The following is an 18,483-nucleotide window of genomic DNA, read 5'->3' as shown; positions in this document are numbered from 1 at the left end:
GGTTTGTTGCATGCTGTTAAGAAAATTGTAGATCAATGTATCAGTTAATTATTCTTTATTGCATTGTAGACTAGAAATATATAGCATGGTACTAGTATAAGTAGTGAAGGGGTTAAACGAAACCCTTCTATAGGCTTGCATGTCTTCTGAGGTAGACAGATAAGAGATAAGACAGTCTACTAGACCACCCATGTATGCATGTTTATAGATGAGGCCCACAGGAAATAGGATAGACTAAAAGACCCCCCCTTGCATTCCTTTTTCCCTGAATTCATAACGGTTTTATTGTATGTTATAGTTACACCTTAAGAGGTGTAACTTATGTTAATCATTTTAGTTTCAGCCTATTATGTATTTTTATTAATCTTGGAGGTATATACTTTTGCTGTGATGTCATTTATGGTACATAAGCTGTGAACATCTTAGAAAAAATTAGAAATCATCTGATACCGCACAGGCTGGTGTGATTTGTATTTCTCCATGCTGAAGTTGAGAGTTGTTAGACTTGCACAGGAAAAGAGACGTGTAAAGTTATGTGCACACATTTCGGAAATTCTGCATGTCTTTGATGTGGATTTACAACACTGATTTAATTCATTGCATTACAATGAATAAAACCTATTGTGAAAATCCGCCAGTTTTTCGTAACAGAGAATGCTGCAGATTTGAAATTCAGCAATATAATTAGCATCCATTGTGGATTTCTTCTGCAGTATTATTGTATCTTGATGCCACCAGGAAGTACTGGTCGAGTCAAGATTGACAGGGGGGTGACGCCCCCTTGTATGTGATTGGCTGCAGTGCTGGCTGAGCTGCAGGTCCTGGAAGCCCACAGCACAGTAGGGAGAAAGTGTGAGTGGCGGCAGACTGCAGGTACAGTCGCAGCGCTGCAGCATTAGGAGCATCTGGGGCGTCGGCAGCACAAGCACGCAGTCAGCGAGGGAGCATGTGTGAGCGAGCTATCACCCAGTGGCCGGGAGGCATATTAGCTTTTTCCACACCACCTCTGCTCAAGCCAACCCAAGCAACCAATCACCGTGAATCAGCCAACCGAAATAACCAATCACCGTGAATCAACCAACCCAAATAACCAATTACCGTGAATCAGCCAACATAAATAACCAATCACTGTGAATGAGTTAACCCAAACAACTAATCAGGTTGCGAATGGTGTGGAGGTGGTGTGGAATTTAGTTATACACGGCCCGGAGGGAGCCTCGGCGGCACATACTCAGAAGCCCTCAGTGGGGGAATGGGTGTGAGAGAGCTTCCAGCTGGTGGCTGAGACGCAACACACAGCTGGCGGCCAGGATGAAACCCCGGCGGAACATGGGCAGAAGCACTCAGCAGGGGAACAGCTGTGAGGGAGCTTCCAGCCGGCAGCCGGGACACTACAGAGAGATGGCGGCTGGCATGGAGCCTCGGCGGAACATGGGCAGAAGCACTCAGCATGGGAACAGTCATGAGGGAGCTGCGATGGCCTGGAAGCAGAACACTGGGACAAAGCACAGACACGGCAGATGGCAGCTCCGGTGAGAGTGTGACCTGCAGCGGTGTGCATTGTTATTAGCCGGGCCATGCAGGATTCTGGTGAGGGTAACTTTTCTTCGTAGCCTTACATTATGAACTGTAAATGCTGGCATGTTCCAGCTGTAACATGCCAGCATTGACAACTCTTAATGAAAGGCTACGTGGAAAACAAACCCTCACCAAGCCTGCATGGACGGCAAAAAACAATGCTGCTAGGAGCTTCAGACCTTGACCCAATCAGGAGCTTGGGGTGTGACAGGGGCGTTCCTCCTGTCAAACCCCTAGCTTCCGGTGGCGTCAAGATACAATAATACCTTTATCTGCTGTAAAGAAATCTTTAAAATTTTTAAAACTTTGTTCACTTACATTGTGCTGTCCTTTGTTGCAGAATTTTGGAGTGCTTTCCACAACCAGAATTCTGCAACAAAATCGCAAAGTATGAACTAACCCCAACAGTCACAAGACACAAGTCAGTATCTCAGCATATAGTACAATGGCATTACAAGATAGTAGGATGGGCAATAAGAAGTCTAACAAAGTCATTCTCATAATAAAGTGGCCACTGAGTGTATACGTGGTTCATATGGATATTTAGTAATAGGGCGCACTGGATTCTGACGGTTTCACGGTGTGAGTGAGAATCAGCTCTCCAGTTGGTTGGGAGATGTGTTTGCCTTTGTGATAGACTAGAGTCCCCTGAATAACAGTTGCCACAACTTGTCCCCAAAGAAGGAATCCCAGATAAGGGGTGAGCTGTAAAACATAAAAGCAGTATAAGAGGTTACTTTTAGGCCAGTTTTAAATGAGCGTATTGCGTCCACGATGTAGACGTGTGTCCTGGCCCAACCGTACGTCTAGTGACCTGAATGCAGAGCATATAGATTCCTATGATGCTCTGAATTCAGATCATTAGACCCCCATATCTACTGGAACACTCCTCCATATTATTAGTGCGTAAATGTATCAGTAATATGCTAGTCGGAAACTGGCCTTATGCAGATTTATGACAACAACCACATGACTAGTGCAATGAAACTACAACATATGTGCCTGCTCACGCCTCCTCGTGGGTGCCATCTACTCGGCAATAGAATGAAATCCTATTGCTCAGTGTTTGAATGTTTACTCCAACTGCACTCATAGCCTTAACCCCTTAGTGACAAAACCTGTTTGCCTCTTAATGACCAAGTAGTTTTTCATTTTTTTTCATTGTTGCATCCCAGGAGCCATAACATTTTAATTTTTCCATCGGCATAGCCGTATGAGAGCTTGTTTTTCGCATGACAAGTTGTATTTTTTAATTACATTTTTTGGTAGATATAATGTACTATATAACTTTTATTCATTTTTTTAGGGGGATTGGGGAAAAAAATAAATTCTGATATTTGTTTTTGGATTTCATTTTTACGGTGTTCAGTGTGCAAAATATATAATGTGATGTGACTGGGTCAGTACAATTCCGGTAATATGAAGTTTATCAGTTTTTTTATGTTTTACTATGTTGGTACACAAATTTTTTTTTTCAATTTACATTTGCGTTGCCGCATTCCAATTTTTAATTTTCCATTGCCAGAGCTGTAGAAGGGCTTGTTTTTTGTGGGATGAACTCTCGTCTTCAATTATCCAATTTTTGGAAGCATGTAACATTTTGATTGCTTTTTATTCAATTTTTTCTAAAGGCAAGATTAACAAAATCTGAAATTCTGACATGTTTTTTATTTGTATTTTGATGATGTTCACTGTGTAGTATAAATAATATGTCAAATTAATTTGGCAGCCCAGATTACACCAATCCCAAATTTATATAGGTTTGGGGTTTTTTGCAACTTTTTTACTTTTTAAAAAAAAACATTTTGTTTTTGTCAACAATGCTGTGAAAGGTTTTCTTTCGCGGGATGAGTTGTACTTTTAAATGGTACCCTTTGTTGATCCATGCAATGTTTTGATGATTTTCTATTCCGTTTTTTGTAAGGTGAGATAGGCGAGATAGACAAAACTAGCTATTTTCGCCATGTTTTGCTTTCTTTCAGGGTGTGCACAGTGTGCGTTAAATAAGTACTAACTTTTTTCTCTGCGTCACTACAAGTGTGATTTCTTTTAAATTTTTTTACATAATAAAGAGGGAAAGCTGCCTCTGTCGGTCTTTCCATTCAATACGATGGCTGTGATTGGCTCATCGAGCGCTGCAATGATTGGCTGAGCCGCGGTGCTCGAGAACAAATCAGATCCAGCGCTTCCTGGAGGATTTTTGAACACCCTGACCAGGAAGCGCTAGCTAAATACTGCTGACAAGTGTGCAGGATCTTCAGGAGGAGAAGTGCGGCAGAGCGGACAGCGCCTGTTAGGTAATGTATTGGTTTTTTTATGCAGCTAGTGGTTATTTTAGAGACAAACAGTAGGACTTCCTACTGTAAAACTTGCATCTCACCATATGAAAACCATGATTTTGTGCGATGCAACACAAAGGAAGGTTTCCTAGGGAACGTGGGCTACAAAACATCGCAGATCGCGGCTGTATAGAGCATGCCCTGATTATGTATTCTTGCAATGTAGCAGCCTACAAAACATCGCTCATGTCAAGAAACCTATTGGAAAGCATGTGCTTCACATACATGCGATTTGTAGCATTGTTGCATCGCAAGAATATTGCACAATTTCGACGGCCCTGGGGGGAAAGCGGCTTTAGTGGCCTCTTGTTCCAATGTAAAACACATGCAGTATATTTTATGTATCTCATGGAAGACATTCTGAGCTAGAGATGAATGATGTACATAGCCATTAACACTCTGCCATACCTTGTTCTTATGATGAATATTCTTCTCTTGCACCTAGAAAACAACCAAGAAATACAATAAGTCAATACACATGCAGATAGATCAGGGGCAAATAGAAGAAAATGAGACCCATAGCAGGAATGGTGCGCCCCTTTTTATGGTGCTGGGTAATTCCAACCAGAAGTTTGTTCTTCCCATCTCTTTTCCCTGACCCTTAGGCCAGTTTCACATACGGGTATTGTGACCAAATCTGTAATATGGACATGTGTCCTGGCCTAACTGTGGAGTTTACTGATCCGAACTGTCGCCATCATAGATTCCAATGATGATGACAGTGTGGCTCAGTTAACAATGTAGTTGACTGGGACACAGAAATATGTTAGGAATACGTTTATCTGAAACTGTCCTCATACAGAGTCATCCACCCTTATTTACTAATACTGTAGTCTCTATAGTGTCCTTCACAGCTTCTCAACAGTCAGTAGTGAAGTGGACAGAATAAACCTTGATCAGGCCCACTCTCTCCAGGGGGCTCATAGAAGCCATACCTCCCAACTTTTTAGATGGTCAAAGAGAGACACTTATGGTTCATGGTGTGACAGATCCATTTTCCATCACTATCAAAATACTTGAATGCTTTTAATTTAAATATTAGTACAAAAATCATGAGAATATAGAATTTTTTATTATCCAAGTTGCATCATATGATGGGACGATATGCAAATGGGAGCCTCAAATATAGTCGGGAACCATACACATAATTCATGGAGCAATATAGGTAGTTTATTAACCCTTTCCAATCCAATTTGTATCCTGGTTTTCCTAGAGGGCTTACTCTTTTTCTGCCTTTATACAATGGCGCTATATGCTGGCTAAAGCCAGTACTGCATGAGGTGACATGCTGGATAGGCTCCGACAGCAGAGAGGCTGGCAATATATAGGAAGAGAACCCCGATGGACGTCTTCCAACATTGGAGTTGTACAGCCTTAAATCATGATGTCTTTAGACGTCAGACAGTGGATTGGAAAGGGTTAAAGCAAGTCCATTTCCAAGGTCAAAAAAGAGGGACAGTTAAGAGCTAAAGAGAGACAGAGGGATTTTGGTCAAAAATAGGGACTGTCTCTCCAAAAGAAGGACACTCGGGAAGTATGTAGACGCAGCTTGGACTATGTAGACATACACTTCACATACGGAAGATGTAAGCTTCTAACAGACCAAATAATATAAAGAAACCTCATTATTACTAAAACAGCAGCTAGTTTACGTTATCTGTAATAAGGCCTAGTGGATTCTCTGTTCACAAGTACAACTGCAGATAAAAGTACATCCTGGTCTTTCTGTCTAGATTAATTCTCTTCTGTATTAATATTTAATGATATATAAATAGGAAATAGATGCTGTATACGGAGTACTTCCAACTGCTACCTCCCAACTAAGATGTGACCTTTTCTGCTGATGTGGATGTTTATGTTCTAATTATCTACACATTGAGATCTATAGAGGAGATACAACAATGTCTTCAGTTCCTACTGTTACTCAATTACCACAAATCTTATATCTATATGTCAAACTATTCTGCAGAACATACACTCATATAAGGCAGCATCACGCTATCAAATTAAAATTACTTTACTGATAAGCAACGAAATATATAGAAACATCATTAAAATGTACTTTATTCAGCATCAATTTCCTATTGTATGCTTCTGCACAATTTTCCTTCCTGACATCGATTCCACACCCAGTCATGTGATGCTGGGCCAGGCCGTTTTTTGAGGTTCTGCTGACATAGCGCACATTGAGTCAATAGCACCCCTGGCCAGGGCAATGTACATTATGTCATGCAGAAGCAGCAGGCCCATCATCAGCAATGCACATGCATGGTCAGGAATGACACCTGTGCAAGCACTGTCTGGAAGGGCATCCCTACATGCTCTGCACTGATGTTCGCCCCTGTTTGTGCATGGCATCTACGCGAGCGAGAGAAGTATGCATAACACAAGCCAATCGCTACTCCTGATGGGTTATGAACCCCGCAAGTGGGTATTGGAAGTAATGTAGCCACTAGTCTGAGACCAAAACAAGACACACTGATTGCTCAAAATAGCAACGGAGGGGCACGCTAAAAAAATTAATGTACAATACCTGCTTTAGGGGGTTACTAGTGCTGGGCGGGATGCTATTGTGTACAAGTGAAAACAAAAATGGAGTAGGAAAATCCCTTTAACCCCTTGAGTGGCGGGTTTCCTACCACCCTGTCGTGCCCACCAGGGCAGGTTTTTTAAAATGGTCTAATCATTGAATTTCAACTAATTTTGCAGTTGCGTCTCAAGAGCCATAACTTTTTCCTTTTTCCATTGACACGGCCATATAAGGGCTTGTTTTTTGTGGGACAAGTTGTGATTTTTTAAACAGGGGGAGGAAAAAAAGAAATGGGGAAAAAAGAAAAAAGGGGCCATGTCATTAAGGGGTTAAATAATGCATTAACTTCCTTCTCTGGGTCATTACGACGCATGGATACCACATGTGTGATTATATTTTTGATTTTTTACAAAGTAAAGGGAGACAAATGTTTTTATTATTTTTTTTTATAATTTTTTTACTTTTTTTATTTATTTATTTATTTAATTTATTTATTTATTTTTGTCCCTTTAGGGGACTTCCACAGGGACCCATCAGGACCCCTGATCACATTCCGGGGGTCCGATGGTGACAGCCCTTTACATGCTGCAGTGACAGCCCTTTACATGCTGCAGTCACATAGACTGCAGCATGTAAAGGGTTAACACAGCAGAGATCGGAGGTTTTCTCTGATCTCTGCTGTAAGAGCTAGTACCTAGCTGTCCTCTGACAGCTAACAACCAGCTCTCCCTGCCACAGAGACCATCGGCTTGCTTCTGACAAGCCGATGGTCTCTATGGCAACCTGTAAACAAACCAGTGCAGGAGATTGCCGGCATGTCTGCAATATCTTCTGCTGGTTTTTCAAAGCCCTTGCACTGCTCTGTGTGGGTCTGTGCAGGCAGAGCACAATGTCACAGCTTGTGGCATTGTGCTCTGCAGCTCCCATAGTGATACATAGCCCGGAAATCTTCCGGGCTATGTCTCTATGAGCAGTGGAGCTCGTCCCGGAAAATTTCCGGGCGTGCCACTCAAGGGGTTAAAGAATGTACTTCGTCATAAATCACAAACGACAAAACTAGACTGTGAGAAGGAGGTCTCATATTACAAAAAGTCTCTGCTGCTAAATTCCATTAGTGGTACAAAAATTGCATAAATACAAAAATCACAATTCATATTTAAAAATGTGTACTAGTAGTGTCCAATGGAGGTCAAAAAGCTCAATAGGGAGAAAACCCCAACTAACCAGCAGGAGAGTAACTGCGTTGCTGCTACCTATACGATTAGTAAAAAAAACATATAAACAGCCCCTCTTGTAAACAATGGGTTGTCCAAATGTTGGTGCATGTTGGAGTACAGTAAATGTTTTTGCCCTATATGGGTGTAGGTTTTACTTACCTGAAACTCACTATCAGGATCCCAGATGACCAGGTCGGCATCGTGCCCTATTTTAATAGCGCCCTTGCGATTCCCCAGGCTGCATAATTTGGCTGGGTTGCTGCTTAACAAGCGTGATACATCTGGCAATGTAAACCCTCGGATCCTTGCAGAGGTCCAAAAAAGGGACAGCCCTTATGGAAGACAGACAAATGTAAATCACAACAAAACAAGAAAAGTTAAGCTGTTGTCTTGCATATGCTCTTTCCTATACAGAGGGCCACTACAGAAAACTTATACTACCGTGTCTCCCTGAAAATAAGACCTTGTCTTATATTAATTTTTTGCCCAAAAAGAGGCGCTAGGTGAAAAAGCGATGACTCTGATTGGTTCTCGAGTGCCGCTCAGTCAATCAATGCAGCACTCGATGAACCAATGTGATGGCTGTGGTTGATTCATCGAGGCCTACATTCATTGGTTGAGTAGCGGTCAAAGAACTAATCCCAACCATTGCATTGAGGAAGCAGGATATATGAATTGTCTAAGCCGTGGCATTGATTGGCCATTTCATAAATCCCGCCTACACAATGCTATGGCTCTGATTGGTTCTTCGACCACTGCTTAGCTAATCAATTTAACGCTCGATGAGCCAATCACAGCCATCACACTGATTTATCGAGCACTGCTCAGCCAATTAATGCCAATCAATCAGAGCCATTGCTTCCTGGAGGTGTAATTTATGAATCCTGTAACCAGGAAGTGATCTTCAGTGGGCGGTCGAGGACTGCAAGAAGTACGTCGGAGCACCGGAGAGCAGCGGGAGGGACATTGACCAAGCCTGCTGGGTAATATATTTCTTTTCTTTTTTTTGTAATGCAGCTAGGGCTTATTTTCGGGGGTAGGGCTTATATTTCAAGCCTCCCCGAAAATCCCCCAAAATAAAGGCAGGGCTTATTTTCAGGAAAACAGGGTAGGCAGTTTACATGTTTTAGTTTTGCAATGGTAGTTTATGTGTTATGGAAGCCTCTGTATGGCATCTGTCTCAAGCTCTGCTGGACATATGCCTTGTGAGAGTATACCTCTGATTGAAGCCATGAACGCAATGTATACAGAACCTTAGAGAGTCAAAGTTATGGAAATTAACCGCTAGACTTCAGAGTTTGTATAATGAAACGCTATACAATTTGTGATGGTTTTCATGAGCGCTACTTGAATTGGGACTTATATAATTTACTACCAGCGAATGACAAACTGTCGTTACCATGTGACGATCACATATATGAATAGCCACTTGATTACAGAAACTGGCTCTTTTATGATTGAACTTCCCTGTATGGAAATAGATGAATGACCCCAGATGCAGCATAATATTAAGTGAGCAAGTTCTCCATGTATCAGATTCATTGTGAATCCACAATAGAATGGGAAAATCCAGAGATCTGAGCAACTTCGAATGAGGCCTGATCATCAGTGCCAGACAAGCCGAGGCTGAGATTTCATACACTCACAACCTTGTGGGGTTTTCTTGTATAATGATGTGAAGAATATACTGAGAATTGTGGGATAAAAGAAAAACATCCGGTGAAAGGAGGTCCTCTGCATATATACAAATCTTTGACCGAAGGTGTCAGAGGAGGATGTCAGGAATTGCTGTGCTGAGCAGGTGGTGTAGTCAAGGAAATTGCAGCCAAATTCAATGCTGGTGCTCAAATTAATGTGTCCGAATGTATATCTCATTGCTCCATGACATGGATGGGCTTTAACAGCAGACAACTAGTTTGAAACCGATATACTTACCCTCTTCCTGGTCTTCAGAGCTCCACTACTCCTCCTCTTCTTAGTGCTGCTGCAGCAGGAAGTGTGTGCCCCCGCAGCAGCGCTTTCTCCCTTCTCCTCTTGTGGAACTAAAGAGGAGAGGTCAGGGGAGGAAGATTCTGGATGCACACACTGCCATCAGTGTGTGCATCCACAGCGGCGCCGCAAAGTGATTACTGGCTGGGCAGCTGCAGCACCCCAGCTGGTAATCACTATAGTGACCGGATGTCCCGAAAGCTGAACAAAGGCGGGACAAATGTCCCAAAAGCAGTACAAATGGCTGTCCCGCCAGGGTCCTGGCAGAAGGCGGGACACAGGGTCCCAAAGCGGGACTGTCCCGCCTAAATCAGGACCCCTGGTCACCCTAGTCTGGAAGGAAACAGTAAAGTAAATCAAAGGATACAGGAAGCATTTGAAAGGACGTTAATATTCACCAAATTGCAGAGATGAAATCCCTCCCCAGGCCTTCAGGAAATCTCCGTCTTGTAGGTGCTTGAGGTCTGGTGTACATGGTGAGTGATCAGACACTACCATGTCTATGTTGCCCTGCAGAAGTGCATTCCATAGTGCCTCCTAGTGGCAAAGTTAAGAATTCACTATAGTTATTCTTTTCATAATTAAGTACATAATTGACAAAATAAAACCAAATTACCCACAGGAATGAAATAACATTGATTTTACACTGGTACGGGTTTTTAACCTTTCTACTTGACAATGAAAAAAACCTAACCTACGTCCTACAGCTCTGTTCACACCAGCGCTCTTCTCTATTATATTTACATTTAGATTAGGCTACATTTACTTGCTTGGGCTTCTGTCCTTGGGCGCTGTCTGGATGGCTGAAAATAATGTCCAGATGGAACTCTGGATGGGACCTTAGGCTGCTATATGCAAAATGGAGACCAAAGCTATCTCCGTTTTAGCAGATTCTGTTCAATTCTGGCATTTTGGCCTGACAAAATAATGCAGCCAACGACGTAGTTTTCTTATGAATCCGCTATTTCTGTTTTGATCTATTATATAATCAGATGACCGTCAAGTGACACTAGTGTTAACAGAGCCTACAGATGTAGCAAAGTTTAACTGGACTTTTAACACATTATGATAACTTTCTGCCCTGCAGTTTGTTTGGTCTTCAAATTGCTTTACAAGGGATTTTGTTGTGTTAAGCTAAGAGAACAATAGCTTTTGAATGGCTTAAAGGGAATCTGTAATCTACTTTAGCCATATAAGCTAAGTTTATGGGCTGAAAGTAGGTGACCAGTGGAGCCCAGTGATGTAAGTGTTGTACATACCTCTCCCGCTGAAAGCTGCCGCTCAGTGCATTGAGCGCTGCACTAAGGAGTCCATCTGCTCTAATTTTATCATGGGCGAGCTACATAGCAGCGCCACTGAATGCACTGAATAATGGCTTTCAGCGCTCACATAGGGGAATGATGGGGTAAGTAGGTATAAAACTTACATCCTCGGACTCCATGGGTGACCTACTTTTAGCCCATAAGATTAGATTATATACAGCTATAAGTAGGTGACAAAGCCTCTTTAAGATAACTTGTCACAGAAAGTTAAACTTTGCTGAATCTGTAAATGCTGCTTTATGACAGTGCTACAATTTTTTATTATACTGTCTTTAAAGCAGACCTAGCACTTCTGTATTTCTAATGAAAAATATTGTATATTGTAGTCTAAGAATAACCGTACCTTATTGCTATGTCCCCTCACAGGCGGGCAGCACTTATAGTATGTGGCTCCGGGGGGTATGTTTTCAGCACTCAGGGTTAGGTAATGATGAGTTGTCTCTACTGTTATAGGTGCTCCTGCTTTTTTTGCCTTCCTGATAATGGGAAGTGATCGTGCTGATGAGAGGTGCACAATGTGGCAGCGGACTCTGAGTAAAGAGTTGTAGAGTTATATGGAAGTGAGTTTGTTACACTTAGATCCTGGAGCATTGTTTCTCAGATACTGATGTATTGCAGTATGTAGTACAAGTGATCACATGATTGCAAGTTCAAGTCAGTAGTGGGGACTAAATGAAAGCGTATAAAAAGATATAATAAAGTTTTTTAATAGTAGAAAAATAAATAAAAAAATATGAAAACATTCGAGCCCCCCTTTACCGTTTCCTCCATAAAAATCTAAACAATAAAATAATAAAATATCACAATATTTAACCCACACGATGAAGACTATAAAAAAAGGACAGAATGGCGGCTGAATTGAGATTTTTGTTTTTCGTACCCCGACTCCCCAAAAAATTCTATTAAAAGTAAGCAAAAAGACATATGTTTCTCAAAATAGTACATATAAAACTACAGCTAACCTTACAAAAAAACATGCCCTCACAGAGTCCAATCACTGAAAAAAAAAAATTACAAGTCTCAGAATATGGTAATGGAAGGCAATTTTTTTTCCCCCAAAATATTTTCTTTTTAAAAATAGAAAAACAATACAATACTATGTAAATTTTGTATTCCTATAACCAGTCTGACCCATACAACAAAGTGCATATGTAATTTTTTTCTGCACTGTGAATGTCGTAAAAGCCAATGACCAAAAAAGGAGTAATTTCTTCCCACTTACATTTTTTTTAAAGTTTTTCTGTACATTATATGGTAATTAAATCCTACACAAAACAAGCCTTTACTCTGCTGTGTCAATGGAAAAATTATAAAGTTATGGCTCTTGAAAGGCAGGAACGAAAAAAATGGGAATAAAAAAATGAAAGAGCTCTGGTCCTGGAGAGGTTAAGGACATGGTTTAGTTTAGTTCTTGAGGATGCAAAAATGTTTGGGATTTTCATGTCAACTTTTTGAAAGTTCTAACTTTTATTTTTACATTGACATGACTGTGTGAGGGCTTGTTCTTGGCGTAGCAAATTGTAGTTTTTTAAAATGGCGTTCACTATGCAGTATTAATAACATAACTTTTTTCTGCAGGTTGTTTCAATTACAGTGATACCAAAATTATATGTATTTTTAGGTTTTTCACAATACACAATTTTCACAATTTTGGAATAATAATTTATTTTTGGCATTGCTGCATTCAAAGACCCCTAACTTTTTCATTGTTCCATCAACGCAGCTGGACGAGAGCTTGCATATTAGCTGTAGTTTTTATTGGAACCATTTTGGGGTACACATGACTTTTTTGAGCACTTTTGTGTGTTTTGGGAGGTGAAATTAACAAAAAATAGCATCTTGGCTCAGTTTATTTGCTTTTCTGTAGCCTTTTTATTGTATGGGTTGTTATGGATTCAGCAATACCAATGTATTTTATGAATTCCTTTTTGCAAAAGAAATAAAAGGAAAAGTGTGCATATTAGGCCTCCTGCACACTGTGCGCCAGCCGGCACATTGCAGTGCTGAGAGAAAAGAGTATAAGTTGAATGCAAGGGCACAGCTTGCATCCCACTGCGAGAATTCTTGCAGCGGGATCCGACCCGGGCGTGTGCAGGTGGCCTAAAACAAAAGGCAGTTTTTAATTTTCTTTTCCTCAAATACTCTATTTTTTTTTACCTTTTCTATGTCCCTGCTATCCTATGATCACTCAGATCATACACTGCAGTACTTGTTTTGTTATACTATCTTTGCCATCACAAGCTATGGCATACCTGGAAGCCATTGTAAGTTGCCCAGTTCCCTGTGCAAACCATGGGCCCTTGTACAATATGATGGCAGAGGGCCAATGATGTGAACTCCCTCTGTTAACTGCTTATATGCCACTATTAACATGGATTCACAGCATGTAAGAAGCTAACAGCGGAAGCCTCTCGGTGACAGCCAGCTTCTGTTGCATATTGAGCTGGCACAGCTCCTGAACCCATGCCATCAACATATATGTCATTTTCTCCTTTACTCCTTTACTCTCATGATATACGTCACTGGAAAGGAAGGGATTATTACACCATGTGTATTTAACATGTGCCAGTCATAAAACAATATCTGGGTGCCATTAAAGTATTTACCAAATACTAACTTGTACTGTAGGCAGAGATCAGCTACCATCTCAACTGCGGCAACTTCCATATGATCTGGGCGGGAATTTAGAAAAGTTTCATACTGTGTAGGATCTAAAAATATGAAAGGGGTTATCCTATGAATCATTTTCATACCAAAAGTCCAGCTATGGTAAGTAAATCTGCAGTGTTTCTAGCACTAACAGTACATTTTTCATCATATTTTGCCTTTACGTGCCTGTCTTCACATTGCTAATCTGCTGCTGGATGTGGGCTCTGGACCGAATCGGTCTCCTTCCCCCTCTGGCAGTTGACAATGTATAGTTCCATCTTACTATTCCTGTAGAAGGCGTCTTCTCAGCTATACTATCATGATAATGTAGAGGTTCTGCTCTTTCCTGACAAGCAGAGCTGAAAGGGAGGCCGGAACCGGGGCTCGCAGGGCCGTTAGGTGAAGGCGAACATGACGGGGTTAACGGGGAGGAAAGGGTTAATATTTTAAATAAAAATAAGGTGAGGTGGAGGTTAAAAGGGAGGGGGTAATGAGGGGGAGCAAAGGTTTATGGGATAGAAAGAGCGGGAAGAAAGGGGGGAGGAGTCATTCCGGGAGCAGCAGAGGAAGAAGAAGGACCTGGAGCCTGGACGGGGAGAAGAGTGAAGACCGAAGAAAAAAGACAGCAGGATAAGAATTTAAGTGTGGCAGCTGAAGAAGATCGGGAGGACCTGAAGCAGAGGACGATCGGGTGAAGACAGAAGAAATTAGAAGACCTACCTGAAGACCGGAGCAGGAAGACCGCCGGGGAGAAGACCAGAGCAGGAAGACCGCTGGTGAGAAGATCGGAGCAAGAAGACCGCTGGTGAGAAGATCGGAGCAAGAAGACCGCTGGTGAGAAGACCGGAGCACAAAACACCGCTTGGGGAGAAGACCGGAGCAGGAAGATCGCTGTTAAGAAGACCGGAGCACAAAACACTGCTTGGTGAGAAGACCGGAGCAAGAAGATCGCTGGGGAGAAGACCGGAGGAAGAGGATAGCTTGTGAGAAGACCGGAGGAAGGAAGATCGCCCCCTGTGGAGATCGGAGGTACTGCAGTTCAAGAAGAGCCTGAAGAGATGGAAGCGCTGATGGAGAGGATCCGGGCAGCGGCAGCTGAGCGAGGAATCGGGTGGCTCGAAAGACTGTTAAGTGAGGGAGAGGGGGGAGCGGCGGCAGTTCCGGAGAGGGAGAGGAGGCCGCGTCGGGCGCGTGCGCCGGAGAGGCTTAGCCCCGAGCACGCGCCCGTGCGCCGGCGCCGCACAGGGAACCCATCAGTGGAACCTCCAGCCGGGCCAGCCCCCGCAGCGGCAGGCGGGGGGGCCAGGGCTGGGAGGAATCCTAATCGGCGGCGTGGCGCTGCGTGCAGCGCAGGTACCCGGGCTGCGAGGGGGCCGGGACCTGCGACGGCACAGTCGGCTCCAGGAGCAGTTAGAGGGGGGGGGGGGGCGCTCCAGCGGTGAGGGTAGCAGAGAGGAGCGCCCTTGTCCCAGTTCGGCGAGAGGATCCGTGTCAGGACAGAGCAGAGGGTCCAGAGCTGCTGGAGGTGAGCAGTGTGGACTCAGCGGGAGGGTTAGCCGGGGGAACAGGGGAGGGGAGCTGGAGCAGGTGTTCGGAGGAAGAAGGGGACAGCAGCAGGCTGGTCCGGAGGATTTTATTAATGCCGTTTTTTTGAGTTCCAGCGGAGCGGCTGCGCGCGCAGCGGAGAGGCGGCAGTCGGCGGAGGAATCGGACGCATCGGGCGGGACATGGACGGATCCCAGGATGAGACGCCAGGAAGACGGAGCGGTGGCTGGTGGGCCCACAGCACCTGCGCAGCCCGGTGAGTCTACCACACAAAACACTGTAAATGTTATTGCTAGATCTGTGCCTGTAGGGGGGGGTATAGGTAGTGGTGCGGTCAGTTTTGCTGGTGCGCATGGGGGGGATAACGATTTGAGGGCACTTATGGGTTGTATGTGGGAGTTCCTGCGGAGGCAGGAAATGGGGTCGGTCGGTTTGCCTGGAGCGGCGTGTAACACGCCGGGTAGTGTGTCGTCTGGCGGGGAGGGCTTCCCCGCTGGGGCGACTGGGGGAGTGCAGGCAGAGGGAACGGGAGGGCCGGACGCGGGGCCATCGCCGGTGGCTGCATGGAGTACTTCAATGGCAACCCCTTCCAGTAGGGTAAGTACTCTAGGGGTCAGCTCGGGGGGGGGGCAGACGAAATGGCGTCGGGGGTGACGGTTGCCGTACAAACGGAAAGAGATGGGGAAGCAGTGCGGTTGGACGATAAGGCAAAAGGGGAGGTATACGTGTGTTTCGAGGGCCCATTAGGAGCACATCTTAAGAAGGAAACGAGGGAGAAGATATGGCGGGACGAATTTGTAGAGATATTCTCCCTCTTGCCTTTGGAGAAATTTAATTTGGACAAAGGCAAAAGGACCGAATATAAGAAGGAGGAGGAAGAAAAACGCAGATGGCGTTTAATTCCTCAAACATTTAATAATTGGTTGCAGGCGTTCGCTATATTGGCCAGCGTAATAGGGGAGAAGGCGCCGGAGAACTGTTCCGGCCTCTTCTGTTATCTAGATTCTATAGGCGAGGCGTATCGGGTTTACGGGGGTCAAACTTGGTTAAGGTACGACGAACAATTTAGGCAACGTAAGGCGGTGAGGCCGTCAATCCGTTGGGACCAAAAAGACATTGGTCTGTGGCTTCGGGTTATGGCACCTAGTCGATTTGGACAGCCTTTTCACGGGGGAGCCGGGCCATCAGGCCTGGCTTCAACCTTACAGGGGGGAAACCAGGGGGGTCAGTCGGGGGGTAATAGAGTCGGTTTGTGTTGGCAATTTAATGAGGGCCAATGCAAATTCGGATCAGGCTGCAGATTTAAGCATGTCTGCTCACACTGCAATGGCGGGTCACATGGAGCATCAAAATGCTTTAAGAAAGGAAAAGCAAAGGCCGCAGGGAGGACGCCGGTGAGGCTGGAAGAGATGGTCAGGTTTCTAAATAGGTATCCTGACAGGGAAAAGGCGAAATTGTTAGTAGAGGGTTTTCGGGGGGGGGGGGTTTCACATCCCTCCCCCGAAACACGAAATTCCGTTATCAACAAAAAACCTACTCTCGGCCATGAGGAATCCGGAAGTGGTGTCGGAGAAACTGGCAAAAGAAATTAGCTTAGGGCGGATGGCAGGCCCCTTTCAGGAGCCTCCCCTCCGAAACTTCGTAGTGTCTCCCCTGGGAGTAGTACGTAAGAGGGAACCGAATAAGTTTCGGTTAATACACCATCTTTCTTATCCGAAAGGGGCATCGGTGAACGACAGTATAGACCCTGAGCTCTGTTCGGTGGTTTATACATCGTTTGACGCGGCACTAAAATGGGTAAGAAGGTACGGGAGGGGGGCGCTGTTAGCGAAAGCCGACATTGAGTCGGCATTCCGCCTTTTGCCGGTTTCTCCAGATAGTATTCGCTTACTTGGTTGTTTTTGGGGAGGTAAATATTTCGCCGATAGGTGTCTGCCCATGGGATGCTCAATCTCATGTGCATACTTCGAAGCCTTCAGCACTTTCTTGGAATGGGTAGTGAAAGACACTGCAAAGCTGCAGTCAGTAATTCACTACCTTGACGATTTTTTGTGTATTGGCCCAGCGGAGTCGCCGATGTGTGCGACACTGCTGGGAACGTTACAGTGGGTGGCGGACCGGTTCGGGGTGCCTTTGGCTCCCGACAAGACAGAGGGCCCCCCAACTTCTCTTCAGTTTTTGGGCATCTGGATTGATACGGAGGCGATGGTATGTCAATTACCGGAAGACAAGTTGCGGGATTTAAAAGGCGAGGTAGAAAAGACACGAAAAGCTAAGAAAGTCACGCTGAAGGGGCTTCAGTCATTATTGGGCAAGTTGAATTTCGCTTGCAGAATAATGCCTATGGGGCGAATATTTTGTCGAAGAATGGCGGCAGCCACGGCGGAAATTCAAGCCCCGCATCACTACATCAGAGTGGGGAGGAGTCTAAAAGGGGACCTAGCAGTCTGGGCTTCCTTTTTAAACAAATACAATGGGAGGTCCATGATAATCTCGGAAGTGAGTGAGAATGTGGACTACGAGTTGTTTACAGACGCGGCAGGGAGTGCTGGATTTGGGGCGTTTTGCCAGGGGCAATGGTGTGTTGGGGAATGGCCGGTCACATGGCGGGAGGAAGGTTTGACGAAGAATCTGGTACTGTTGGAACTGTTTCCAACAGTAGTGGCCGTGGCGCTTTGGGGCGATCGCCTTCAGAACAGGAAGGTGAGGTTCCATTGCGACAATATGGGGGTGGTGCAGGTGATCAATTCTGTGACCGCCTCATCACCCCCGGTGGTGAATTTGTTGCGCCACCTGGTATTGGAAACATTGAAGATGAATATTTGGATAGTGGCGGTGCACGTGCCGGGGATTGAGAATTCAATCGCGGATGCTCTTTCTCGGTTTCAGTGGGAGCGATTCAGGACCCTGGCCCCCCAGGCGGAGGACCGAGGGAGGATGTGCCCGTCTCATCTTTGGAGTGTGGTAAGAGAGCAGTGGGGCATCTAATTGAGAGGTCACTGGCTCAGGGTGCTAGAGCTGCGTATATAGCAGCGTGGCAGGAGTGGGAAGGTTGGGTAGGTCAGCTTAGGGTAGGAGAGGCGGAGGAAGATAGAGTGGGGGCGCTGTTAAGTTGGTTGGGGAAGGCAGAACAGGTTAACGTTTCGGTGTCACGAGTGAACAGGTTCATGGCAGGGGTAGCATTTGGGTGTAAGTTAAGGGGGGTGGGGGATATAACGAAGAATTTCCTAGTCAGACAAGTGTTGAAGGGTTTTAGAAAAGAAAAAGGGAGTGTGGATTTACGCAGACCAGTTTCGTTTGAGTTGTTAGAAAAG

The 18,483-nt window shown here is 44.6% G+C and overlaps 1 protein-coding gene across 4 annotated transcripts in view; it reads right to left on the bottom strand.

The window, feature by feature from the left end:
• Nucleotides 1-1,699: 1,699 nt before the first annotated feature.
• Nucleotides 1,700-18,483, bottom strand: part of LOC136624404 (allantoinase, mitochondrial-like) — a 150,822-nt gene continuing 134,038 nt past the window's right edge. For all 4 annotated transcript variants that reach the window (XM_066598384.1, XM_066598395.1, XM_066598390.1 and 1 more), the window contains exons 8-13: nucleotides 13,593-13,686; nucleotides 11,319-11,505; nucleotides 10,052-10,190; nucleotides 7,824-7,996; nucleotides 4,326-4,358; nucleotides 1,700-2,283 (exon numbers count right to left, since the gene is read on the bottom strand). In XM_066598384.1, coding sequence (XP_066454481.1) covers nucleotides 2,122-2,283; nucleotides 4,326-4,358; nucleotides 7,824-7,996; nucleotides 10,052-10,190; nucleotides 11,319-11,505; nucleotides 13,593-13,686 — 788 coding nt within the window. In that variant the 3' untranslated portion in view covers nucleotides 1,700-2,121. The remainder of the gene's footprint in view (nucleotides 2,284-4,325; nucleotides 4,359-7,823; nucleotides 7,997-10,051; nucleotides 10,191-11,318; nucleotides 11,506-13,592; nucleotides 13,687-18,483) is intronic.

The sequence above is a fragment of the Eleutherodactylus coqui genome, chromosome 1 (genome assembly GCF_035609145.1).
Source record: "Eleutherodactylus coqui strain aEleCoq1 chromosome 1, aEleCoq1.hap1, whole genome shotgun sequence".
Taxonomy (NCBI): domain Eukaryota; kingdom Metazoa; phylum Chordata; class Amphibia; order Anura; family Eleutherodactylidae; genus Eleutherodactylus; species Eleutherodactylus coqui.
Note: the sequence above shows the minus strand (reverse complement) of the source record. Positions and strands in the feature narration are given on the sequence as shown.